Source organism: Cervus elaphus, chromosome 20 (assembly GCF_910594005.1).
Source record: "Cervus elaphus chromosome 20, mCerEla1.1, whole genome shotgun sequence".
NCBI classification, from domain to species: domain Eukaryota; kingdom Metazoa; phylum Chordata; class Mammalia; order Artiodactyla; family Cervidae; genus Cervus; species Cervus elaphus.
In genome coordinates this window covers 121,970,391-121,998,374 of record NC_057834.1, presented here as the reverse complement: position 1 = coordinate 121,998,374, position 27,984 = coordinate 121,970,391, and the positions used below count along the sequence as shown (strand labels likewise).

Sequence of the window (27,984 nt, the reverse complement as noted above, 5' to 3'; positions counted from 1 at the left end):
AAAGTCCTGCAAAATTCCAACTGAAAAGCCTCCACTACAGCTGCAGGGACACACACAGTGCTGGCTCTGTGCTCAAGGAGGGCAAGAACTGTGAGCCTTCACTCTGCGTCTCTAGCACCCAGGTCTGTTCCAGCACACAGACCCCACTCTCAGCGTTTGGTAAGTAAACACATAAAGGGACTGATAAATGGCAAGCAAGAAACCAAGAGCATGCCTCTAACAGGAAAATTCTGTTCTCACAGTTTTCCATAGGACCAGAGAGGTAATGTGACCTACCTAAGGCGACAAGATGGGAGGTGGCAGAGCCAGGCTGCAAAGAACTTTCTACCAGATCCCCTGCCTCTCATCTCCCAGCCTCCCTCGACTGCTACAAACCATCAACGGCCCAGTTTTCTGTGTGCCTGGGACCACAGATTCCTGGAGCAGAAATCTGCTAAAATTAGGACAGCTGGTCACCCTACACCGTCCACCTCGACCTGCACTACTAGGTTGTCCAAGGGCAGAGCACCACAACCCCAAAAAGCTGGTCTGCTGATGATGGATGGGAACTAGCCACAACTTGACAACTAAGCACAAAAGCCTTAGAACTTGGATTTCTCAAAGTACCCAAGGTTCCAAACCTATTGTATCTGCTGTCTCACTCAATAAAATGCCAGCTGTAAATAGTTTTTTAAAGGGGAAGGAAGACAGAGAGATAAAAAGGAAGCACCAAGCAAATAGTCTTTTATCTTTTTAAGCAGAAGTTTCAGTTGGAGCAGAGATTTCAAATGCAGCTACTTTCTAATTGCTTAAGTAGGAACCCCAGTGATTCTCTTGATAAACTGAAGACAAAACTGCAACAGCATTTCAAATGAAATTTCACAACCACAATCAGTAGATTATAAGGAATAAATGTGTAGGTTGCTTTCAGTGTATTCAAACTCCCTTAAGCTAAAGTGTCTGCCATGATAAGATTATATTCAAAGACACAACAACAAAAGGATTTTAAGCAGAAGGACTTCGGGTTAGCCATTTTTTGACAATGGGTCAGAGGGTTTAATAGTGTGGCATTCTTACAGACCTTTTCTCCAAAGCACAGATTCTTCTTTGCCTTGAGTCAATCATTCTATGGTCCTCTCTGAAATGAGCAGATTTTTCATGGTCCCCTTCTCAACCCAGGAACTGGCATTCCCTCAGTTTACAACTAATCTGCCTTCTCTCCACCCACTGATTCAAAATCCAAACAGTGTGCACTCCTGCATAGAAAGGTTTGATGAAATCCAAAAGCAACATCATCACACAACAAGGCAGAAAATGCAGTACCTGGTGAAAACATGGATTTTATCCAGAGAAAGATTTTTGGATAAAAGTTTCATGCAAAGGCAAGACCTTTCTCTCCAAGGGATCAAGGAGCCTCTTGACCACAGGGAAGAGAGGAAGTTGAGAGAGAGAAGGGAGACATGCAGGCTGCACTGGGTAACGAAGGGACCGTAGTCGACTTAACAGTTTCTCCTTTGGGGGGGAAGAAAAAAAAGACATTTTATGCACAAGGAGCTTATTTCTTAAACAAACACTCGTGGTTTTGATTTACACCACAGCCTGCTCCTAAATAATTTATGGCGGGTTAAATTTATTGCCGAGCCCTGGCTGGCTGCAAATTCGAATTGCCAAATAATTAGATTTTAGGGCAAAGCTTATAAATTACCCGTCGATTTGTCCGGACTTGTTTGTCAGTTGCTTTGTGCTTCAGGTCATCTTTGGCATTTGGCTGTTTGGGTTTTAATTGCTGATTTACACTTTGACAGATGAGAGCTGATGCTCGAAGTTTCAGGACAAGGAAGGGTAAAAAATTGAAGCTGCACAAGGCTGATTTTTCACCTACACGTCCGTCTTCACCCATTCCCATAGACCCCAAAGCAATTAAAATATAGAAAAGAGGCTGAAAATAGAGACTGCTATTCTTTACAGGGGGGAGAGGGTGCAAACTGAATTATAATTCAGATTTTACTGAAATCTGAATTTTTAAAAATATATAATACCAATAAATGAAGGAGACAAAAATCTTAGAAACTACATCCTCACCCAGGAGTGTACAAGCTGGTGTCTACAGACACACGACTCTGAATCAGCCTCAGTTCAAACATCTTCAGATATTCAATTGTAAATAACTTCTGATATTAGTGGCCTCTGTGAAGCTGACCCTTCTGGGCAGCAAACAACCAAATGATTTCTTTGCAGCTACCTGTATACCTACATTTGTCAGGGAATTAATTTAAACAAATCTCAGGTTGTGTGCAGGAGAGGTCCCCAGGGGCAGCCCTACAGGAGGGCATAGAAGTGGAAGGGCGCCAAATTCAACTTACCATTCTAATGGAGGGAAAAAATCTCTTTGGATAATGCTGTGGCTCCGTCTACGTGTTGATAGAGGACCTGCAGGCTCTCTTTATGCTCCCCAGAGAAGGAGGGCCTGCCTCCCAGCCACCTGCTGTACCCCAATAGCTTACTATGAGGCCATGAGTCAAAATAACATTAGTAGTAATTCTCCTAACTAGAGCTGACACATATAGCTATTACATGCCAGGCACAGTTCTAAGCTCTTACATTTTATCCTCCCAATAGTCCTATAAGATTGGTAATATTATTAATCCCATTTTGCCAATAATGCCAACTGAGGCATACAAAGTAAAAGTAACTCACTCAAGGCAGGTCATACTGCACAACACAGTGGTGGTGGACACCAGACTCAGATCCGGAGGGTCCATTTCTGGAGTCCCTGCTCCTAATCACTCTGCTATACTGCTTCTCACAGAACAGCCTCTGCCTCGGTTCGCCTCACTTTGAGGGGAGGTTGAGAGTCCACATTCTGGCACCAGGGCACATGCAGCAGCCAAAGCCTGTTCAGTTAATCACCCAATACGGTGGGGAAAGTTACGTAACATAAAAGATGAATCAGAGGCTTGGTTTGACAAAGTCCATTTCTTCCAATCAATGTAAATATTGCACTGAAGACCCACTAGCCAGGAGTGAAGAGGTGGGGCTGAGTAACAGGTGATCAAGACACACCAAGCCCACTCAGGCCGAGAGCGGGCTCTGGCCAGGCAACTAGGAGAAGAGCCCAGAGAGGCTAGCTGGGCTTCAGGAAACCGTGCACAGTAATCCCCACTCACAGTCCCAGGGGCCACTAGTCTCTTCACAGAAGACAGCATCCCCCAAGGGAGCTTCATAGATACCCTGCCCTCTGTGTGCCCGACGGCCAGCAGCCAGGCCAGGGAAACACGTGTGCTGCCATGACAGCAGATTTTCAAAAGACCAGTAAGCAAGCGACACAGACTAACATCTTGTCCACGCTGCCTGAACACTTCTCTCGCACACTGGCTCATAGGAATCCACATCTCTGTAAGGCAGGCAGGTATCATTGCCCTATTTTATAGACGAGAAGGCTAAGGTGGTCAGTGACTTAAAAGCATAGTCCCTTACAGGCAACATAAAATCCCATCTCCTGGGAATTTATGAGAAATGCAAGTTTCTGGCCTCCAATCCAGACTTTCTGAATCAGAAACCCTGAGGGTGGGCCCAGCAATCTGTGTTTTAAAAAGCTTCCAGGTAATTCCGAGACTTGTTGAAGTGTGAGAACCACTGGTGGAGTAGAACAGTGTTTCTCAGACTTCAAATTACCTGACGTCTTGTCAAACTACATTCGATCTAATGCTGGGCCTGATAACGGGCTTCTCAGATGGCTCAGTGGTAAAGAATCCACCTACCAGTGCAGGAGACATGGGTTCGATCCCCGGTCTGGGAAGATCCCCTGGAGAAGAAAATGGCAACCCACTCCAGTATTCTTGCCTGGAAAACCCCATGGACAGAGAAGCCTGGTAGGTTACAGTCCATGGGGTCACAAGAGAGTCGGACACAACTTAGTGACTGAACAACAAGGGCCTGATATTCCGTATTTCTAACAAGATCCCAGGGGATGGGGATGCCCCTGGTTCTCAGACCACATTTTAGCCAAGGTATAGTCTAGAATATCTGTGTGACTAAGTCCTTATCACAGACATACTGACAAAAGAACATCAGAGCCCAGGGTTCTTGGCTCTTAGAATAAACCCTTGCTCAGCCCACTTTCAAGCCCCTCAGGTGAGCCCTTTATATCTGCCAACCACTCCTGGTTTCTGCCATCAGACATTTCATTCTCCTGGCTGCAGAGATCCATGGTGGAAAAGCTGACATGTCATATCCCAGAACTGTGTAGAGCAAGGTGACACATTTCTGTTAGGAAGCTTGCAAGAGGTCCTCCTGCCAAGGCAATGCCTGCTCCCTTCAAGAATGTGATCAAGACCCAGGGCATCAACTACCCACAGAGCACTCATCATACTCCTCTCTCCAGAAAAACATCTTCCTTCTACACAAATGAATCAAAAAGTGGAGTTGGATACCTCTCCAAGGAAGACCTCTCATTATAGACATCAGGCAGGAGCTATCTTTATACCCCTGGTCCTGATTAAGTCTAACACTGGCCACAGATGTAGATCAGGATCACAGCAATTCCTACAATAGCCTGAGGCTCCAAGCTGGAGACACCTCACCACCTCCACACCATACCATGAACTTTCTCTAAGACCTGCCCCTTGTTACTCTGGTCCCCTTACCTCTCTAGTGAAAGCAGACCTTATCAGAATGACACGCTTCCTCCCAGTCATCAGTCAGTCCCTGCCTCCTCCATCCCCAACCACCAATCCCTTTCAGCTGATCAGCTGGCTTTTCATTCACACCTGCTAGTGCTGGGGAGAGGCGGGGAGCACAGACTGTGATCAATACAGAGTCCCTGAACTCCATTTCAGACACTGCAATTTCAAGCCATGGCCCTCAGTTTATCACATTGGTAGAACAAGATTCCAAGCTTTTCAGCCAATTATCATCCTATCCACCATCACCATCTACTTCCCAAAGGACACGGTCACAGCAGTTCATCAAACAGATCCCAGAAGAGTAAAGTAACTGCCTCTATCACCACTAAGCTCACCTACGGCAGGTGTCTCTGACACAGGCCTTCAGTGCAGAGCACTCCATTTATAACCACCGCAGGTTTCCTCTCTCCACTCCCCACCAAATCTCTTAGCACCATTGCCAACCAGAGCCCACCAGTACCCAAAAAAGCTACGAGCTACTCAAGAGCATGGTTCTCAGGCTTGTTTCTTTCCCAGCATATCTAAGGGTGACAACACATAACTCTTCTCCATTCCCACCATCACCATCTTAGTCCAACCCACTAACCCACTTTCAAGTAATGGCTCCTAACCAGTTTCCCTCTGCCCACATCTAACCCCGTGAAACACCTTCCCTTCCATTCCCTTGAGCACTGGCTAACGACACCTCCTTCTGTTTCCTCTCTTCCACTCAACAACATTCACACTTCCTTTCCTGGCTTGCCGATTTTACTTTATCAACCTCACTGTGGACTCTGCACTTCCTTTCCTTTCAGCAACATCAGCACCTCCCAGTGAGAGCCTCTGCCAGCAGTCAGCCTTCAGACAAGTCCTTGGCTGGAAGGGCCTCCCCTGGACTAGACACTGACCAGGGCACTCAACAGTGGAACTCACACAACAGACATTTACTACCATGGACCAAGCTCTCCTACTGGCCACTACAGAGAGGGACAGGGTCTAAACAAGCCCATTCCAAGGCAGTTTTACTTCAAGTGAAGAGCTTCCATAATGCTTGACTTCCCCGCCAGAGTCCTCCTCCCTCCCTTCTGATTCTCCCAGTACCTAACCAGGCTTTGCCCATGGCAGCACTCAACACACCAAACCATCTGTGCCTGTCCTAGCCTGCTCACCCTTCTGTGCAGACCTGCCAGCCTGGGGGGCGGGGGTGGGGGTGGGCTAGGCTCATGTCAATCTGGGAACACTCTTGTTCCAGCCTTTTAGGCAATGACTCAATTTTCACAGCTAGAACTCAAAACTCATCACATAAATGTATGACTGTGGGGGCTTTTTAAGTATTGTGAACACCTAGGATAAGGGGATAAAAAATAATCATTCCAAAGCATCTTAATCAAAATGATGCAGGATCCTTTTTCCCAACAAGACAGAGAGATGGAGGAAGCATCTCCTAATATCAGTTTTCCTCATGTCAGACAACTGATTCCGGTCTACAAAGTACGAAATGTAATCAACAGAGGGGAGAGGAAAAACAAGACAGGGCGGGGGCAGGGAGAAGTGAAGCCAAGCCCAAAGACCAACCCTAAATGCTCCTCAGGATTTCACTCCCCCTCCCCCTTCCCAACGTACTGTCTTTCTTTCTGTGGCTGTGTTACCTGTTGCTGCTGCTCAGACAGCTCATTTTGTCCCCACCTCCCACCTCTCCAGTCTGTAGCAAGTCATTTCTCTCCTCCTGCCTCTTCATTAATCCTTCCCTCCTTCCTTCTGTTCTCAGTGTTAAGTCAGCCAGCCATTTATCTGTTTGAAGGGTATAAACCTCCCCAGTCTATGGAAGGAGGTCTTCCCATGGGATGCCTAGCAGATTCAGATCCAAACTGCCAGTACTGGGAGCAGGGGGTGGGGGGTGATGTCGTCCCCTAGCCCTTGCCTCTCCCTAGAGACCTCACAGCCCAGCCCAGAGCTACCTTCTGGGGCAGCTTCCTGACAATGCCTCAGGGCGTTAGCTCACATATTTCTATTTGACCTTCATCCTTCTACCTCTCACACTTTTATTGCCTAAAATTCTCTTAAACCTTTTGTAGCCTTCATAGTCTCACTGATGTTCTTGAATGTGAAAAATACCATATCAATGATACAGACAATCCTACTAGCCAAATGGTGAAATCATTGGCTGGGTTCTGGGACTTCCTTGGTGGTCCAGTGGTTAGGACTCAATGCTTTCAGGGCCTGGGTTCAATCCCTGGTTGGGGCCTGAAAGATCCCGCAAGCCATGTGGCACAGAAAAAAAGAAAAGAAAAGAAATTGCCGGTTCAAACTCTTCATTCTCTCTCTGACTCATTTTCAACATCCACACAAGCAAGTTTGCAATCCAGCTCAGTTTTTTTCAGACTTGGGTCAGTGGGTCCTGGCGCATCCTGTGAGCACCTTCATTCATTCCTGCTACAGCAGTTCTGAGAGCTCTCGGGTCCACTTGGCATCCTGACCTCCTGACCTGCCCTTACTGGGGAGCTATGCGCCCCCTCCAGAAGCAGGGCTGACCACTCCCCTGCTGTGCGCCCATTGCGCCAAGTACTCACCCAGGCGATGCTGGTTATCATGTTCCTTGACTATAAGCTCCTTGAGGGTAGGGACCATTTCTTGTTTTTATATCCTGGCATGTAACATAGAGGTTGAAGTTTTTATCCAGAGAGTAAAAAGAGGCTTTTTCATTGCCTCTAAGGTGGTTACCATGAGGTCCTCCCTATTCTTTTACAGACTTGATTGGTTTTGTCATGCCCAACAAAAACCCTAAAAGGCAGCTCAGTGTCACTGTTAGTTTACAATCCCTGATTTCATTCACCATTCATCAATGGCCCCATTCTTTAGAGCTCTTCCCCACCACCAACCTTAGCCCAGTGTCTAACAAAATCTGCATTCCAACAGCTGTCTCAGCCCTGGAGAGGCCACCAGATAATAACAGGCTGGGGGAAATGTCTCCTGTTTTGCACTAAATTACGTGGTTGATTTTGTTACCAGTGACCGAGGGCTTCCCAAGGAAAGTTCCTGGTCCCACCCCCAGGCAACTCCAGAGCCTAACTACAAACTATGGCATTTTAAAGGTATAAACCCTGGGGAAGGCAGAGAAGCAGACTGAATAGTGCAAATAAACCCACTTCGATTGTACCTCTGCTATGCCAAACTCAAAAGAGAGCACCACCATGCACCAGTGCTCCGCTCCCCGAGATGTATATTTTACTTTCACATTGCTATGTCTGCTCCAAATAAAGAAGGACCGTTCGGCTTTCACGTGAAGTTTCAACAGGGCCAAGACCCGGACACAGCAAATGCTTGTTCCCATTCAGGGAGCCCTAGTGAGAAGCCACAGTCAGAGCCTTGGGAGGCCCATCCCGATGAGGGACCACCAGGAAACTGTAGCCTGTGGAGGGGGGGCCCGGGAAGGGGGCAGGGGAGGCACCACATTTATGGAAGCAGCAACAAAAAGGACAAAAGGGCCTAGTGGGCTGCCCCATTCCCACCCATCACTGGCCACCAATAGAGGAACTCATTTATAGTGACCCTGGAAGAAGAGATGTGCTAAAGCAGACATATAACTAAAAAGAAAGGCAATAATTGGTCTGATGGGCAGGGGAAAAATTATTCCAGGAGTTGAGAGCCTATGCAAGAACACTTACGGCTCACACAGTCATCATAACTCAGCCCCCTCAAGCATTTTGTGCTCTGCTTATGGTGTTAACTTTAATGTCTTAACATATAACACCATCCGCACTAACACAAAATACTACACACGCCAGATGAGGCTGAGTTATAGTTGCTGTGGGAAGCATAACTTTGAATTTCCTGATTTTGGTGCATTTAATCTCAACCATAATGTTACATTAACGTCGGTTTTGCATTTCATTTCCCAGTTTAGAAGAATAGAATAGCGTCAGTGCCTTCGCCTGTCTGTACAGAAAAAGGAGGCGGACTGACTGGGGCCATGGGCAGATGGACCGCAACCCAACAACTGGGCCCTCCTGCTAAAAAGCCTGACCTGACCCCTCCCACTTGGAGGAACCTGGACCAGGACGAGTGAAAGGCAAGGAAGGGGTGAACTCTTTCTCTAGGGAATGACCTTTCCATCCACTTGCAAAGTGCAGGAACCAGAAGCAGAGAAGGGAAGAAGCTGAATACAGAGCAACAGCAATGTGCGTGTATCAGGTGTGGGGGGTGGGGGTGGGTAGAGGGGGTAGGGGCCTCCTGCTGCTCAGCCTTGAATGGAAGAGAAGGAGACCAATACAGTGTGATTTGTAGGGATCGTAATCAATTTCCTGTAAAGTTTTCCAAAATGTCTCTTTCATAAGACTAATAATGAGTCAGCTTCACATCAAAAATCACACCAAAAATCCACCAAATGCCCCTCTTCTATATTATCCCTTCTCCTGTCACCATTAACCCTCCCCCAACCCTGCCCTCCCCAAATAACCCAGCATCTGGACAACTTTCTATAGAAAAGAAATGCCTTTACTCATAGTTCTAACTCAAAATGCAGATGGAATCTCTTCAAGGTTTCCTTAAAAAAAAAAAAAAAAAAAGCCCCTATGGACAAAGAGCAAACACTAGAAAACCTCAACCCTAAAGGTCATTTTTCTCCAAAGTTATGGGCACTTGAATACAGATGGGAAGGAAAACAGTCAGTGGGGCTGCTGCAGAGCAGCGAGGAAAAGACTGCACCTTTGGGGCCTGGCGGAGTCTGATGGACAAACTCAGGGAGGGAGGGAGCAACCAGAACGTGTGCTCCCAGACTGGAGCCCTGGGCTACCCCTCCCTGGCCATCTGGACAGCCCAGGTTACTTCCTCCTCCCCACGTGTTGTGGCCTACACCTCATTTTCCTCACTTACATTTGCTTCAGGCTTTTCTGAACACTGAGGTGGTGAGAGAACTTGCCCCCAGGTTAAAGCGGCACAATTAAAGTTCCCACCAAAGCTTTCAGGCTGCTCCCTGGGCTTCGGGGTCACAGCCGCCATCATTTGATGCACATCCACACCAAAATGAGTGATGTGAACTCTTGCTGGTTGAGGACAAGGCAGTCACGATTCTCAACCAGATAAAAACCTACTTTCACGCCAAGAAACAATTCCTAAAGCAAGAAAGGAATTGTATACCTCACATTCTGAGTCTCTAAAACATGGTAATCCACCTAACTTACATGAAAAAATATTTTCAAATGAAAAATAGTCTTATATTCAACCTATACCTGTCAATCTGAATCAAAACATATAAAACAAAATAAGTGCAAATACCAGAAAGGTGAAAGCCTGTTACTGGCAAACCATTCCAATTTCAGCAATCTGAACAAAGTACAAAAGTAAACAGCAAAAATTATGACAAATGGAAAATACCACGTTTTACCACATTTACAATCAGTATTGTTAAGCACAACTGAGCCTGTGCCTGTCCATTTGTATGGTGGCAATCCTTTTGGACAGTCCCTACAAACTGACTCAGGGACTTCTGAATGGCAGACACAGACGAGAGAAATGAACCCCACGCCAAGCCATCAGAGAGGCCCTGGCCCAAAACTTGTTCCTGCCTCCTACACAAATGAGGGATATGACACACTCCCAGAAGAATCAGAAGTGCACTGTGTTAGGCGTTCTCAAGAGTTCACCTCTTGGGAGCCAGGCAGGAGAGGAGCTGGGGTGGTTCTGATTCACAGTCCAAATGCACCCCCAGGAGGCATCGAGATCTTGCCCATGAAGTGTATCTGTCAGGTGGACAGTCACCAAGCCACTAGGGAGGGCTGAACTAACCTGCACAACATATTCAAGCTCTTTCACTGTCACGTCTAGAAGCAGATGCTCATCCCAAGTCTCAATCTTTCCTGCTCCCATTCAAATTCTTGTTTGGTCTTTATTAAAATGAAGAGCAAGTCATTATCATACTCCTTGGAACAACTCCTTCCCAGTATGGACTAAAAAATCAGTCACTAAAATTATATTAAATTTTTTTTTCTAAGTCTTAATTTTTGTGCCTTTAATGATTTTTGTTTCTCTTATCCTAAGCATCTCTCCAATTCCTTCACTAGCCATGTTGACCAAAAGACCTAAACAATGGAGAGGTTATAATGAGAACCTGACCTGTGAAGAGCTCAGTGGAAGGACACCGTTATCTGGGACTGACAACTTTCCCAATCCATCTTTCAACTTTCTCTGAATCCTGTCAGGACTCCACCACCAGCAAGCTTTAGGGAAGGTTTTTTTGATTGTTTGTTTTTAAAGAGAGAGAGAGGAGGGCTCTAAGTTGCCAATAATAGTAAGTCTCAAGTCACTCTGGGCCACCCATCCCTTTCCTGAGTGCAATCCGGTTCAACAAGAGAGCTGTCTAGCCCCAAACTCACCTTCCTACCTGTTGATCACAGCATTGTAGAGACCTAATGAAGTAGAGATGCGTTACATTTATCATTTGCCCTAGATCCACTCAAATCCATCACTATGTCACAGCAAGAAGTTAGATTGATCTGACAGGATTTGCTCTTCTTCACAAACCCATGTAAGTTATTACTCAGTACCCTATGCTCTTCTAGCTGTTTGCTGATTGATTATCTGACGATCAGGTCAAGTATCTTCTCTGGAATCACAGTAAACTAACGGGTCTATAATTTCCAAGATCATTCGTATTCGCCTTTTAAAGATAAGCAAGACAGCAAATGCTTCTTCCTGAGTTCTCTACAGCAACAGCTAATGCTTTACTAATAATGAACCAGGGCAGCCAATTCCTTAAGTGCCCTTGGAATCACATCATCAGGGTTCATTGACTCTGGAGATAATCTTTAATCAGGCTCAGATCCTGGTGAACAGCAGGAAGCCCAACCTCAAACCGGGTCCAGAAGGTTTCCTCCTTCCTGGGAAGGAAGTTGGTGATACAAGTGATTTAAGTCTGAGCTGCATTACATTTTCAGCACTGCAATAAATTAATAAAAAGAACAAAAAATTAAAAGAACAATGTCCTTGAAAGAGAAATGAAAGGTAATACTGACAGACCAAACTGAGACATGAATCAAGCTTCATCTTCAGTAACACTGGCAGAACCCTCTGTAGGACAAGAGAACAAAGCTGCATCATTATCTCAGCATATTATCTAACTGAAAAGTTCAGAAACAAACATACACAGGCAGGTGTCAGGAAGCAGAAAGCAGGAAATGTCATCGAGAAGGTACCCAGCAACCATGAGGCTTCAGAAGAGGGCTGAATCCTGTGCAATAGGGATGTTAGATTTTTAGACTCAGGTCCTGCTTGGGCTTACTCAGTGACTGAAATCATCAGCAAGGGAGATAATATGGCATATTGGGGTATGGCTCCCTGATTCTCAACTCCAGAGAATCTATGTAACCAAGACTCCCACCCACTATCCAAGCACACCCATCACAGAATCTCCAGTAGGTTGGGGAGGTGGAGAAGATGACTCTACAGCATGGGTAGGAGCAAGAGGCTAAGAAAGTAAGTGGCTCAGGCCACTCCCAGGCCGTCCTCCCTCTCATGCAACGTTCCTTTCCCTAGGACGCTCTCCTCAACCAGCTCCTGTCTTCTCAAGCCTCAGCAGGCCTGCTTTCAGTCCTTTCCCAAAGTAGACCACTACCGCAAGGGAGAATAGGAAAGAGAGGAGTAGAGGAAGGTAAAAGCGTGTGGTATCTGCTTTCTGGAAAATAATCTCCTATCTAAAGATAGAACCCTTTCCTGGGAAAGAACCAACCATGAGAAATGAACCCAGTTCACCTCTGCAGGGACCTTCTTGTCTCCCAAGTGCCTGCTCCTACCATCCTCTTCTCCTCCTCTAACTACTAAAAGCTACTCCCAGACCAACACGTCTACACATCCCCGAATTACACACCTGATAATCCAGCCCTACAGGGAAGAGTTATAGTTCTAGAGTCAGGCACACCCAAGACCCCCACACTATAATGAACTGCCATATCAGCCCCCAGGCACACCCCCAAAGAAAATAAGAAGCACTCCAGTATCACAGGTGCACGAGTCTCTTGCTGCTAATCCAAGCTTCCTAGCAGCACCACCTTAAAAGGTAAAAGATCCCTGAACACAGCTGGTAATTAACTAAGAAAAAAAAAGCAAGAAATTTTCCTTTCCAACAGTCCTACAATGGTGGTTTGAGTTATCAAATGCTGTGTAACAAATCATCCCAAAACTTTGTGGCTTAAAATATCAATAATCATTTATTCTAAGTTTTTATGAGCCAGGAATTCAGGAGTGGCTCGGCTGGTCAGTCAGACTCGGGGTCTCTCCTGAGGTTGAAGTCAAATGTCCACTAGGGTTATAGCTATCTGAAGGCTTGACTGGGGCTGGCAGGTTCACTTCGAGACAGGGCCAGGAAACATGACTAGCAAGTTGGTGCTGGCTTTAGCTAAGAGTCTCAGTTCCTGTTACACATGTACCTCTCCCCAGGGCTGTCTGAGTGTCCTCAAAGCATGGTGGCTGGCTTCTTCCAGAGCAAGTGATCCCAAAGAGCAAGGTGAGCTGCGATGCTTTTTATGACTGAGCCTCAGAAGTCACTGTACCTCTTCCGCGCTACTCTATTGACCATACAGGGCTAGCTCTGACTCAGTGCGGAAGGGGAACTGCCACAGGTGGAAACATCGGAGGCCAGGATCACTGGGGGCCATCCTGGAGGCTGACTAACACAGTACTCCTTAAAACAACATGCAGCAGCAGCAGAAGGAAGGAGGGAAGGGAAAGGAGAGAGGAAGGATGGGGCAGAAGGAAATATTTTGATTCTCAAAGGCTGAGACCAGAGAGAAACAGTGTGCCCAGTTGTCCTCCAGAGACCTCTCAGGGCTACCTCACCCTAGGATGCCTGAGTCAAGTCTTGCTTCTTAGGCAGGAACTCCAGATGTGTAGCTAAAAGCCAAGAGGACAACAGAAAGTGCCTCTGCATCCCAGAAAGCCAGTCTCTCCTCCCTCCCTCCTTGCCCACCCCACCTTTGCTGAAGCAATGATGCAACGGTTACCTGAGGATGAATCTGTGGCTTGTCACACGTGGCCTCAAAGTCCAGCACTAAAAAGTAGTGATACCTCTGGGGAGGGAAGGACATCATTGCCGCCATGGATGCGCCAAAGCTGTGGGCCGCCAGCTTTCTGGTGGATATGGAGCAGAACTCCGGAACACCACAAGGAGAAAACAAGTGAGAGCCCAGCACTTTTCTTGCTCTTGAAAGCAAATATGAAGAAAATCGAGCTGCTCCAGTCTGTAAAGGTGCTAGCATTGAACATCCAGAAGCATCTAAAACTTAGGGGAGGAAAGTTAAAAAAAAAAAAAAAAGGAAAAGAAAGAGGAAAAAAAAAAAAAGAACAGAGTCTGGGTTACTCCCTCCCACCGTGGCCCTGTTCCATCTAGTCTTCAGGAATATTCACACAGCATGAACCACTCCCCAGTGTTTCTGCACCCCTTTTCTAAAGCCCAGTATTCATGACTGAAGTTCAAGACCCTAAACACTGGCCCCCGCAGCATTATGACAGCTCTGAGTCTCCCAGACCATCTCAAAACAAGATGCAGCACTGGCCTTGATCTTTAAGTGGAGCTCTGAAGTTCAAAAGAGAGGAGACACAAAAATGCTGTGGTCACTTCTCAGGTGGCAACAGTTAACATTAAAGCTAAGTTTCCCAAAGTAACCCGGGGTGACCCCATTGCACAATCAGTCCTGGGAGCTAGGCAGACTCAGACAAACAGCAGAAAATGCCCAGGATTCTCTCCTCAGCTCCATTCCCAACCACGTGCCCCTGGCATTCCTTTCTGTATCTTGACGTCTCCATATACCCGCCTCCCTTCTTCCAATTGGAAAGCAGGCACAGTCATCAGAGGGAGCTTGCTCACCATAGTCTGGTGACTCCCCAGCCCCCAGACAGTAAGTGGCACCCTGGGGGAATGAATGACGCTTGCAGAGCACAGCTGCCAGCAGCCGGGGCCCTTTCCCTCCCCTGCCTTTAGACTCTACTACAGGCCTTGAATGACTGCAGGACTTTTTTAAATAGGGAAGAAAAAGAGAAAACCCAGATGTGGCAGTAATGGGAGCATTGCTAAAAATCTAGTAAAGTTTTTTGAGTGAACATGTGCAAAAAAAAAAAAATCCAAATCACTTTTCAAGTTTTCCCTTTAAATTTGCAGAATGTCTGCTCCTTAGAGGGCTAACGAAATATAAAAATCAAAGTCTCAGTTTTACTCACAAATAACTCAAGCTTCCTAAAAAAAAAAGAAAGAGGAATAAAGCAGGAAGTTTGTGTTTTTCCCATCTCATACCCAATACTCAAATTCCCTCAACTTTAATCCTCAAAGTTAAACAAGAAATTTTGCTGTTCAATGTGGAAACAGACACAGTTTAAGCTTTCTGAAGCCCCATTCTGACGGATCTTGTCTCAACTCTTCACGTCACCCACTCCTGAACAGTACTGGAAGCCTTGCTGACATGGGAGACACCAGTCTGCTCAGATTACACATTCTAGTTTGGATTCAAAGTCCCTCAGTGCCTTAGAACTCTTCTCTTAAGTCCTCAAAGTCAGGCCATGTATAAGTACTTTTGAAAGTTTTAATGTTTTCCAGTATGTATATATACTACGCAAAGTGTTTATGGTCAATCAGACCATAAGCATCGTGATTAAGGAGCACTTCTGGGTTTGAATCTGGGTTTTACCACTTATTTGCTTGCCCATGGCACCTTGGGCAAGTTCTGTTCAATTCCTCACCTGTAAAATGACAATAGCAGCTCCTACTCTTTAAATGAGAGTGAAATGAGAGCAGGGTTTGGCACACAGGGTTCAGTATTAGCTTACCATTATTATTATCATCCTGTTGGGTTATGCCCACCTGGCCAACTCAGGACACCCATACTTTGAGCCTATAAACCCAATGCATAAGGCAATCTCAGAGAGTAACATCAACATCTTCTGCATCCCCAGACTGCTCTAGACCTCCCATACCAGATACTATACATGCCCTATCCCCTGCCACGGACAACACACTGATAGCCAGAGGTCCTCACAATGGCCAACGCTTCCTTTCTCAACTGATTTCACCCACATCAAAAAGTTTCTCTCTTGTAAAAAGTCTTTGAAGTAAATTCAAAAAAGAGGGAATCTATGTATACAAATAGCTGATTCACTTTTCTGCTATATAGCAGAAACTAACACAACAGTGTAAAACTACACCCCAATAAAAAAATAATTTTAAATAATTAAAAAAAAAAATCCTTGAGAGCAGACAGTAGACCAGACCTCCACATGTGTGCAGTCACTAGGTTCCATACTTCCCTTACTTCTAAAAATCGAGTTCAACTCAAGTCAAGAAAAAGAGGGCAGCTCTTCTCTTCCTACAAAATTCAGTCTAATAGCTTTAGAGCCATTAATTGTGGAAGAGGAAAATAGAAGTCTCCATCAGCTGCAGTGGGAGGAACAGAAGAGTATGTGTGTTGGGGATGGGGGGTAGGTACCAACATCCATAAAGAGGCAGGAAGGTGTGATGCAGCACGCCACAGCCCCAGTGGGGTATGAAGGGCATCCACTGGGAGAGAGGGAGGAGCAGCCTGATGTGGGAGCCACGGGTAGATAAAACAAACACCCAAGAGGGGGAGAGGGCAGTAGCAACAAAGGGAGATTAGTTACATACAGAGGGACTGATCCAAAAGGGGATTCCATTAAGGGCAATGGGACCAGGCTTCTCACTGCTAATATGGAAAGGGAAAAACATCTGTATATCAAAGTGGAACTGGAAATATCTGCAACTGGAATTGGAGCTGAACTCAAGGTTTCTGACATGTATTTTATAAAAATAAAGCTAGATGTAAATTTGAGGATGAGTATATATCTACACACAAATATACAGACACATGTATATATTTTTTCTAGCTCTGTTTACTGAAGGGCCAGGGAGAAACAACACTCTTCGGAGAGAGAGCCGATTTCAGGGCTATACCAGAGAAAGCACAAGATGAGGCTTCGAACATCTTGTTGTGCCAAAAAGCAGGGAGACACTCAAAGGATGCAGAAGCCAGCTTGAAGGGGCTCCCACTGGCAAGTAAATAATATTAATGGATTATTATGCACTGAATAAAAAAAGGAAACCAAGAGGCCTTAAGATAAAAATAAATGAATGATTTTAAAAGTTAAAGTTTGGCAAGCGAGTTCACATAGTTTCAAAGTATCTACCCACAGAATGCTTATTAACAGGGAGTAAGTTTACAGTGCAGAAGCCTAGCAGACATCACCCCAATCCAGTGAGCAAAATGAACATCATCAATAATGGGACTAATCAAAATCATGCATCACATGATAGGATGCAATGAGAAAATCAAAGCATCATTTCTGTGATATTTCTATCAAAGATGCATGAAATGAAGTGCAAGTCGCTCAATCATGCTTGACTCTTTGTGACCCCATAGACTGTACAGTCCGTGGAATTCTCCAGGCCAGAATACTGGAGTGGGTAGCCTTTCCCTTCTCCAGGGGATCTTCCCAACCCAGGAATCAAATCCAGGTCACCCGCATTGTAGGTGGATTCTTTACCAGCTGAGCCACAAGGGAAGCCCAAGAATACTGGAGTGGGTAGCCTATTCCTTCTCCAGTGGATCTTCCCGACCCAGGAATCGAACCAGGGTCTCCTGCATTAGATGCATAACCTGAATCTAATCATGAGAAAATACCAGACAAACCCTAAATGGGAGACAGTCTACAAAATAACCAGCCTGTAATCTTCAAAAGTATCAAAGTCATGAATATCAAGGAAATTTTACTGGGAAAAGTCTACAAGAGATTAAACAAACCTGGTAACTAAATGCAATGCATGATTTTGAACTGGATCATTTTTCTACAAAGATCATTATTGGGACAACTGGCAAAACTTGAATGGGGTTTGAGGATTAAATGGAGGTAACATTATCAATGTTAATTTTGATGGTTGTGCTATCGTTAGGTAGGAGAATCTCCTTGCACGTAGGAAATTCATGCAAAATATTTAGGGTGACGGAGTGTTAGGTAGGCAACTCAACTCAACGGTTCAGGAAAAAAAAATCTTTGTACTCTACTTCTAACTTTATATAAATCTGGACTATTTCAAACTTTACAAAAAAAATTTTTTAAGCCACATGCAATGTTATTTTTAAAAAAAGGCAACATGGAACAGTACATGAAGGAGCCATAATCCCGTACTGCCTACAGAAGGTAGGCTGCCCAGAGGCTGGCAAAAACCAGCCCTCAATGCAGTCTCCATCCTAAGTGCCCCCACCCAATGCCCCCTCACTGGGCACTCCTGCCGCTGCTAGCACCTGCCCCAGAAACACCCCTGCACTCCCTGCAGAGGCGCCCCACCTGCCTGTCTACCCGCTGACATCTTAGGGATTTCCCCTTTCTGTTGATGTCTTTCTACTTCAGTCACAAGTCTGCAGAATTTAAGTTGATAACCTGGACTTCAACCGGGACTATGAGAATCTAGTTGACAGGCAGAACTCAAAAGGAACCATTTATGTTCTCTGTATATCTATTTGCACACCAGCTTTCACCCGAGACCAAGATTTACACACATTTACTCTGACACCCATTTCCTTCTCCTAGCAAATTAAAGGTAGTAAGTAGCCTATGGCAAAGAGGAAAATGAATGATTCTCTCTCTTCAAAATAAAGGGACCAGCCTCCCAGTGGGGCAGGGGAGAGGAAAACAGCCCGATTCGGAGGAGCAGGCCCGCGCCACAGCCCCTGGAGGACCGTCTCTGGGCAGAGTATTTACACAACAGACACAATGGCTCCTCTGCAGCCATTACTGTCGGTCAGGTAAATAACGCATGTGCCAAAACACACATTTAATGAGGGAAATAATATGCCTTTATAAAAAGCCTCGATCCGTATTTACCTGAGAGACCAGAGAAGCACCAAATCACCAGATTAGTGGAACCACAGAGGAGTCATTCTGGTGTCTTGGGTAAATAGACATTTTATAGCCTTCCATTACTGGAGGGGGAAGGAAGGGCGAAAGGAGGGGGCCATCCTTTAATATCCACATGCAGGCCAGGGGAGCCTGGGGGAGAGAACAGAAGAGAAGCCCATCATGAAATATGGGGTCCACTCCCACCCCACCTCCCCATCCACTTGGGATATCTCTGGGGAGGGTATGGGTCTGTACCATCTCTGGACTCAATCCATTCCATAAAAAGCCAGACTGGGGAGTTCCCTGGTGGTCCAGTGATTAGCACTTAGGGCTTTCACTGCTGTGGGTCTGGGTTCACTCCCTGGTCAGGGAACTAAGATTCTGCACGCCACATGTTGGTGGGTGGGGTGGGGGAGCCAGACTGGGAGGCAGAGGTGCATTCCAGAGAAACCCCAGGGCAGTGAGGCAGGTTCTGGGTCCAGCTGACTGGAAGCACGTGGGACAGCCATGGCATCCCCAGCACCGAGTCTCAGGGCAAGTCCCTGCCCCAATCTGACCTGCAAGTAGCACAAGTACTCGGGCACCTGAGCCACAGAGGCATCCTCAAGAACACAGTAACACCTGTCTGCAACTCATCAGTCACAGGCCCTGCCTCAAGCAGCTAAAAATAACCTGGGAAAAATATAAATAAACTGCATGCCTTCGAGAGTCATAATGTTCAGTCTAATGAATGCATTCTTACTGCTGGAGCACTTTCTGTGAAAATCACAGACTGTCAAAGGTGAAAGAAAACCTAAGAGGAGACACAGTCCAGTCAGTCAGAGAAAATGAGCCCCAGAAAGAGAAAAGAACAGCCCAAGGTTCACAGAGCAAGTAAGCATAAGAAGAGAACCTAGGACTCCCAACTCCCAGTTCAGAGCCTCCGGCCACTGCCCCAACACAAGCAGCAGGCACCAGCACCTGTCCCCTCAGCCTTTCTGCAGTCTCACAGCGGAGGCCAGCAGCCTGACGGCTCGGCCTAGTCTGCTGAAGGTGGAACAAAGCTTGACAGACCGACAAAAGCCTGGAACTTCTACATGACTTCCTGATGGCCCCAAAGCAGAATGGAAGCAGGAACTCTAAAGCTGGGTCCTCATCTCAAACAAAACACTCTCCTTCTCTGTGAACCCATCACCCTCTCGGCCTGGAGCTTCAGCTACTTCAGCTCCACGGCAAGGCAAGGGAGAATCTGCCCAACACCGGAAGCAGCTGCTAAACCCAAACTATCAGCAGAGCTAAAGTCGCTAAAGACCTTCAGGAACACAAAATTCTGACGGCAACATCACGAGCTATAGGAGGCTGCCTCTCCCCTTCAATTAGCCCATCTCAGCCACTCAAGACAGCATGGAAAAAAGAAGTGCCTGTTTGCGATTTGCCTGCTGTTTGCTAACCCTCAGCCACATCCAGTGACTTGGGCCAACTCCTCTAAGGGGCCAAGGCTGAGAAACCTCTCTTTGCAAAAGACCTGCATGTCAGCTGTGCCCCATAGCACAGAAGAGGGGGCAAAGGCTAGTTTCCTAACACAGCATAAACAGGAAAAAAATGGAGAAAGGGCAGGGTATGGTACAGTACTCTCATCCCTTTAAGGTCCTCCCACACCCATAGAACAGCGTCTGATCCCAGATGGGAGGTACCCAGAACTGGCTACTTCCCTGCTTCCAAGATGGAGAACTAGAACAGAAACAAGTAGCTGTTAAAAATGCTGGTATGAGACAAACACCAGTTCAAATCCCGACTCCACCACATGTTCTTTGTAATAATAGCTACAACAATAATGCCTATCTCGTAAAGATTAAATTAGATCATATAATATGTACAAAGCACTTTGCACAATAGTACGATCTCAGTTAAAGGGAATTATTGTTAATACAGGAGAAAGAGGAAAGGAAACTACTATTTTCTGAAGATCTACTATAAGCTAGGCACTACAGTCGTTAATTTACATATTTCATCTCATTTAAGCCTCCCAACCATCAAGTAAAAAAGGTAACAGCATTCCCATTTCACACATGGGAACACTAAGGCTGAGATGCACTCAGCTCTTCAGGGCCCTGTTCTCCTCTCCTACATTTGAGGGCCCGCGTTCTCCACTTGGCTGATTCTCCCATCAGCCATAGGGCTAACAATGCATATCAACTGTAGTTTTTTTCTGAGCTAAGATATGACTTTAACTAAAAGAAACTCAACCATAAGCAATAATTAAGTCTGTCCAAATCACCCAAATTTGTTTCTAAGAAGAAAAACAAATTGCAGCCCTGGGTACAAAAGCGGAAACGGGAAGCAACATCTTGGATTAGAACAACTGCAGCACAATGAACTCAAAACCTCTCCTCCAACCCAGTTCCATAGGAGCAAATCTTCCTGTCTCATGGAGCAAAGAAACTCACAGGAAGCAGGGTGACAACCAGCTCGTGCTCAGGCCCCTTAACGTGACATTTCCTTTTACAAATCTGTGCCTTGGCAATTGCTGCTCCCTCTGTTTTGAAATGTACTTCCATTTTCATCAGGCAAATTACTGCTCCTTCTTCAAAACCCAGCTCAAATCTTCCCCTTTTAGTAACTTTCTCTGACACTTCATCAGAAAGTTGATTGCTTAAGTGATCCAGCGGCACAGTTTATTCCTACTTCATAACTTTCATCTCACTATATTGTAAGATTTTAGTTACCTGATTCTCCTCTTACCAGTCATTTTCAGGGAGATAAAAATTTTCAGGGAGTTTCATCAGGTGAGAACAATGGAAGACAGGTGTAGGGGTATATGTTACATATGTATGTGTAAAAAGTACTTCTTTTGGTTGGACCATTGAAACCATTTTAAAATTCCAAGTAGCATTAAAGCATAGTTTTTCTCCATCTAAGGAGTATATGAGTTCTAAAAAGTGTGAGGAACACTTAACTAGACCTAGATCCTTAAGGGCAAGGGCCAAGTTTTCTTCATTTCTGTACTCTCAGCGCAGGGTCAGGCACAAAGTGGGAGGCAACATTTGAGCGACTTATGACGTCAACTGCTCTGGAACTGGAACGTGTCAGAACAGAGCAGGGCCTAAGAACCAAGAAAAGCTTCTTTTCTTTCTCTCTTCTTCCTACCCTCTCACCCCCCACCAATTTTGTCCTCCCCAGTAAGAGAGAGTGGGCCAGCACTGCCTTGGTGCGGGAATACTATTAAAAGGATTAATTTAGGGACCAGTGTTTGGACTGTCACATCCAATCACTACCCACAGATCTACAGCTTCCCAAATCAAGCTCATGCAAAGAGGAATCAATTGCAAGGACACAGAGGGTCTGAACAGGCATACTAATGGCCTCCTGAGGTGCCAGCGGCCAGCTCTGACACTCCCATAAATTATCTGCCTTTTGATTTTACCTGTAGCTGTGGGGCACGAGGCACAATTTTGAACATATCAAAGCAATCTCTCGTCACCCAAGGCTCCCCCAAGAATGTCCCCAAAGGGGGATGGTCTAAAAACAATGACCCAAAGGGAATCTGCTTCCCAGCAGGCCTGTTCCTAGCAGTCATCAATTAAAACCCAACAGGACCAAGTGAATAAACGGATCCAGATCAAGACGAGCAGATGTGGACAAGGCATGCAGCAGACCGCAGTTCTGCATCAACTATACACCTCTCACTCAAAGGAAGAGAAATCACAGCAATAAACGCACACAATCTCATCGGGAGGCAACCGCACCAGCTGACAGCACACTCAACCATCCCGGGCCTCAGTTTCCTCACTTGTGCAGCAAGGACAGTAATGCTGACCACCTGGCCCACTTCCCAGAGGGGTGGTGAAAAGTAATTTAAAAAAACACATTCAAGAGGCACTTTACAAAGACGAAGGGCCACAAGGGTGGCAACACTAATAAATGACCCTGACAGACTGGGAGAAATGACTGGTCACACTTTGATGAATTTCTTTCAGGTAGCTGCTCGCCCAGTTTGCTTCACTGATGGTATTGGGGCTAAGGTCCACCCCAAAGAAAGTTCTGGAATTCCGGATGGGACTCCTGCTGTCTGAAAATTTTCCATTGTGAAAAGCAGCGTCTTGCCTTAATTATAATGTACTCCTGTCTGTTGGCTGCCTCCACCAGGGGCTGCGTTTCTATCACACGGCCACAATGACGATTGTGAGGACCCCAAACACACTAAGCCAAAGGCCAAGTCACCCGATTGCTAGATGCTTTTTAAAAAAATTGTGTAAAATACTATTAATAACAAAAGTTAAGGACACCGTGCTAGGAGTTTTACATCTCATCAAATCCTTAACCAACCTTCCATTTTACAGACATGAAAGCTAAACTCAGAGAAGTCAGTCACTTGCCCAAGGTCACATAAGCACTGCTATCAGAAACCTATAGGCTTCCCTCCAGCAATGCACACCAGAGCTTATAGGAGGAGGACAATTCATCAGACACTCACAAATACTTTATTTGGTCCCTGTACCTGACACACACCGTCATACTCAATTAGGAGACATTCTCAAAACCAGAGAAAGGTCACCGGTTTCCTACAAGCAAACAAAGGAGAGACTAAGTAGGACATATAAAGAATAAGGCAATATCCTGGGAAGCTTAGGAACATGGGTCCCCCTCCGTGTATACAGTTCAGGAAGTTCAAAGTAATTGGCATTAAGCTGTGAGACCAAAGACTAAACTCTCTCCCAGGCTACATTTATTTCCGACTTTTTTCAATAGAAAACAGTTTCCCAAAACTTCTCATGCATTCCACACCAACTTGTCCTTCCCACCCATCTTTTCTAGTCTGTGAAACAGGAGCTGGTATTGCCAATAATTTCTCAAGTAAACATCCTTTAAGCTCAAGTAGATAATCAGAAAATTAGTGAAGAGGACAGCATACACATCGATGCAAAGATTCAGGTGTACTCAATTTTTAGTTCTCAAAACATTGCCTCAATAGCGAAAATATAAAATGTCCCCCATATGTAACTGCCACAGCCTCCTTACTGGTCTCTCTACCTATCACAATCTATTCTTAACACTGAACATTGAAATCAAAGCAAACTTTCCAAAACACAAATGTAGTATCAGGCTCCTGCTTAAAACTTTTCAATGGCTCCTCACTGCTTTTATGATGGTCTGATCTAGTGGTTGGTTCACAAGCCAAATCCAGCTGCCACCTGTTTTTATAAAGTTTTACTGGAACACAGCCATGCTCATTCATTTTCGTACTATGGCTGCTTTTGTGCCATAGCAACAAAGTAAACCGTTGTGACAAAGACCCATAAAGACTATTTACTACCTGGTCCTACACAGAAAGTTTGCTGATCTAATCTTTCTTTTCTACCCACTATTTAATCCTAAGAGTTGATAAGGCCCTGGCTTCTGCTTACCTTTCCTCCTTCATTTCTTATCATATTCTCCTGTTCCCTGTCCACTGAGTTCTCTGTGTTTCGATCACACTGAACTTCAGCTTCTAAAACTCAACAAAGCTCTGACCTTTATGCTTAATTCTTCACATCTTCATTCAATTCTAGCTGAGTAGGTTACTTGCTCTGTAAAGCCTTCCCTGAACCCATCAGTCTGGGTCGGAGCTCCTTCTAAGTACTCTCAGAGCACATATACTTACCTTGTTATAGCCCTCTCAGATGTCTCATAACTGCTTCTTTACTATCTGTCTCTCCCATGTACGCTCTTTAGGGACAGAGATACCAGTTGTCTTGTTCACCACGAGCCCAACACCAAGCAAAATGCCTGGACCTCAGTTATTCAACAAACAGCCTCTGAGATCCTGGATATCAATCAACAGAGCATAACTTTTTAGCCAGCCTCAAAAATCCTCATAAAATGGAAATAGGCTGGAATTAACCATCCACCCAGAGGTGATCCACAACTCAAATTAAACCAAGATCCCAAAGGCCTTGGTAAAATGCATTTATAAAAAAACAAATAAATATGATCCTTCCGAATGTCCTAAGACATGTATTTCTTAGGACAAAGAATCATTCCAGCTCTATTCGACATTCCTGAACTTCAAGTAGGTATTTGTGCGATGTCCACAAAGAAATCATGGCAGAACTTGAAAGTCTGATACCCCACCTCCAACTCTCACCAGTTCATAAACTTTGCATAAGTTTCAGTCATCTTTCAGCATACGGTATTTTGTCAGAAAAAGCTACAGAAAAGTAAAATGTGCACCAGTCCCCACTCCCCTCCCTCCAAGCCCAAATACTCATCAGGAAGACGTCAAGCCAAAACTTGACCATGCAATAAGACTTCTCACCTCTCCTTACTTCGAAGATGCCAAGACTGGCCGCTGGGGATGCTGAAGGTTCAGTGAGAGCTGGAAAGCCCCAATGCTGTGGATAAATACACATCTCTGCAACAAGTCTATTTCAGTATAAATGATCATATCCCCAGGGGGCTGCTCTTTGAAACAACTTAAGACCACACTATACTTCAAACTCCTAAACTCAAACTACTTTGGGGTAACAGTTATCTATGTGGAAGACAGTACCAGTACAGAGTTTTCAGAAGCTACAGTTGACCTCTGAACAACACAGGTTTGAACTGTGTGGGCCTACTTCCTACGTTAGGGTGTTTTTCAATAAATATACTGGACATTTTTTGGAGATGCATGACAATTTAAAAAAAACTTGCTGATAAGCCAAGCAGCCTAGACATGACAAAAAATTTAAGAAAAAAATAAGATGTCATGAATGTGTTAAATACAAGTACATATACATATAACATATAAAATATGTGTTAATCAACTGCTTATGTTATCAGTAAGGCTTCCAGTTAAAGCTATTTACAGTTAAATTTGGGGGAGTCAAAATTTATAAGCAGATTTTTCAACTGTGTGGGGAGTCGGTCTCCTTAACTTTTGCATTTTTCAATGGTCAACTATATATATTTTTGGAATGATGAATTTCATTTTCTCCAATGGCATATTTTTCTTCCAAAGGAGGTTTATCTCCTAGAGACACTCAACATTTAAAATATCAGAGCCTGGACTGAGAAATATGGCCATGAAGTGGTGGCTCTCTGGATAATCCAGAATCCTAGTCTAGTCAAGGAGGGGACACTGGTTACAGCTGACAATATTCATAACTCAGGAACTGAGGCAGGGATTGGGGCAAGCACTGATTGCCGCAAAACCACAGGCTATATTGCAAATGGACCACATAGACCAGGTTAACACTTGCAGAATACATGCAGGTCTGCCTCAAGTTCTAAAAAAGTCCAGGTAGCCAAACCCCAAGTCAAATCATCAATGGATACTTATCATATTTATCACTTAATTCAGATCTTCCATACTTTCTCTTCAGAGCACATAAATCTTACACCTTTTACTAATCACATCTTCCAAAAGACTAGAAGTTGCAAAGGTGCCCATGTAAGCCAGCAACGCACTTGCACAAAGAAAACACCGAGGTTTGGATCCAATCTACTCCTGTCTACCACTCTACACATTTAACACTTTATTCTACTCAGATCCCCTAGGAAAATGCCACTCGCCAACCTACCCCACCACAAAGAAAACACTTTTCAAAATGAAAGGGAATAAAAGCACTTTTATTTGGAAATTTCAAGTTGCAAGGAGAGCTCTCAGCCAAGCTCTGTGACCTAGCTAGCCGATTATTTACAGGATCTTTGGGCAGGAATTGTTAATGAGCTTTTAATTTGGAGTGCTTAAGTTGCCAAAGTGCTCTGAGCTCCAGTGAAGCACCACAGAATCCATAAAGGAAACCTTATCAATCACTTCCCGGCAGCTACCTTCCCCCAACCCCCACCTCTCTGAGGAGAGGCAGCCAAGTGGGTTTCTAACCAAGATCACAGACACACACATTAGTGGAGTCACACTCCAAGTCCCTGTTTATAAATTGGCTTTTAAATGGTAGGGAATTCAGGTATAATATACTTAAGCTCCAGGCATGAACCCACCAAAACAAGGCATGCTGTGTATGATAAAGTCCAAATAAAGCAGAATTTGATGAAGCCAATTTCTGGTAGAAACTCTACAATCAAAAATCATTCAGCCAATCACAACCTACTATAGTTCAAATAGTGTACAGTCTTTAGCCAATGGGATTCCTGTTTTTTTGCCCTTCAGCTGGAAGGCTGATAAAATGTCTGACAAGAACTAATACCAGAAACCTATAGCAGAGGCAATGATGGGTAATACCAGTTTGCAAAATCCAGCCCTAAGGAGAGAATTCAAGCCCCCAAAGAGAAGCCACGTTCAGCATTTTTCAAGTCACAAGACGCAGTTATATTTTGCAAGACTGCAGCCAAGCCCCAATCCAAGTTCATGACTTTTTAAGAAAACACCTGTTGCTGGAGCATTTGCAGGAAAAGCAAACAGGAAGCTAGCCAAGTTAGGCCCTTTATTCACTCTTTCCACCATAACTACTACCACGGATACAGATTTACAAAGACGTGAACTGCTAATCTTGCGTGTCTGCGCGTATGTGTGTCGGGGAGGGGGTAAAGGGGATGTTCTATCTACCATTTCCTTGCTAGTTTCTATCCTCTTTGATCAAACCTCTCTTTCTCCTCCTAAGGAACCCCAGGTAAGAAGTCAGCATGCTTAATCACCTCACCCAGCCTGTCCTGCAAAGCCCTGCCCCTCTCCCTCTCCGCCTGAACGTTTCTCAGTAGACCATATGCATCCAGGGTGAGCACATGGGCCAGCACCCCAGGCTGCCCAAACTGCGCGCCGCGACCCTCACCCCGCATGCATTACCAGGGCCCAATCTGGGGGGCCTCGCCGCATCACCCACCCCGGGATGTTGCCCCCAACTCGGGCCCATCCAAGTCCAAGGGATTGTAAGCGGAGGAGCAGGGGGCCAGGAGACCAGCCCTCCTTCCCAGGGCCGCCCCCGCCCCCCGTCAGCAGCAGGAGAGGCTGTCGCCATGGCAACGCCCCCTCCTCGGGGCCAGCGCGGCAGGCTCCCTCCAGGTGCAGGCCCCGACGTCTCCCTCGGCCTGAGCAGAAGCTCAGGACAGTTTACGGCGGCGGGCGCGGCCCGCGCCGACTGCGGCGCCGGCCAGGCAGAGGCAGGGCCAGCTCCGCCCGCTCCCCACCGCCCGTTCCCGGCCGCCTCAACAGCGGCAGCCAGCACCACGAGTCCACAACACACCGACTCACCTCCGCGCACTCTGACCCCGGCCGACGCGGCGGACGGGCGGGCGCGGTGGCCAACCGCTGAGCCCGCCGCCGGCTCCTCCGACCAATGGGCTGCAGAAGGGCGGGGCTTCTTCTCCCCGAAGGCTCGCTCTCCCGCCGACATGCGCGCTAAGGTGTGCCAAGATGGTGACTCCCTTCGGCAGGCCTTATGGGACTTGTAGTTTTGATGTTGCACGTATTTTGAAGAAAGTGAAGGGGCCTCACTTCAGAGCTGTGAAAGAAATTTTTTAAAAAAACGAAACTTTTTGAGGCCTAGACCGACCCAGG

The 27,984-nt window shown here is 45.7% G+C and overlaps 1 protein-coding gene across 9 annotated transcripts in view; it reads right to left on the bottom strand.

Annotated features, from left to right (window-relative positions):
- The window catches only part of ERI3 (ERI1 exoribonuclease family member 3), a 128,504-nt gene extending 100,737 nt beyond the window's left edge, over positions 1-27,767 (bottom strand). For 2 of the 9 annotated variants that reach the window (XM_043878382.1, XM_043878381.1), the window contains exons 1-3: positions 27,311-27,672; positions 24,808-24,883; positions 13,637-13,914 (exon numbers count right to left, since the gene is read on the bottom strand). In XM_043878382.1, the coding sequence (XP_043734317.1) occupies positions 13,637-13,914; positions 24,808-24,883; positions 27,311-27,445 (489 nt within the window). In that variant the 5' untranslated portion in view covers positions 27,446-27,672. Of the gene's footprint in view, positions 1-13,636; positions 13,915-18,518; positions 18,665-24,807; positions 24,884-27,310 lie in introns of those variants that run through there. The other 7 variants (XM_043878388.1, XM_043878380.1, XM_043878383.1 and 4 more) reach the window with 7 other exon arrangements.
- Positions 27,768-27,984: the final 217 nt, after the last annotated feature.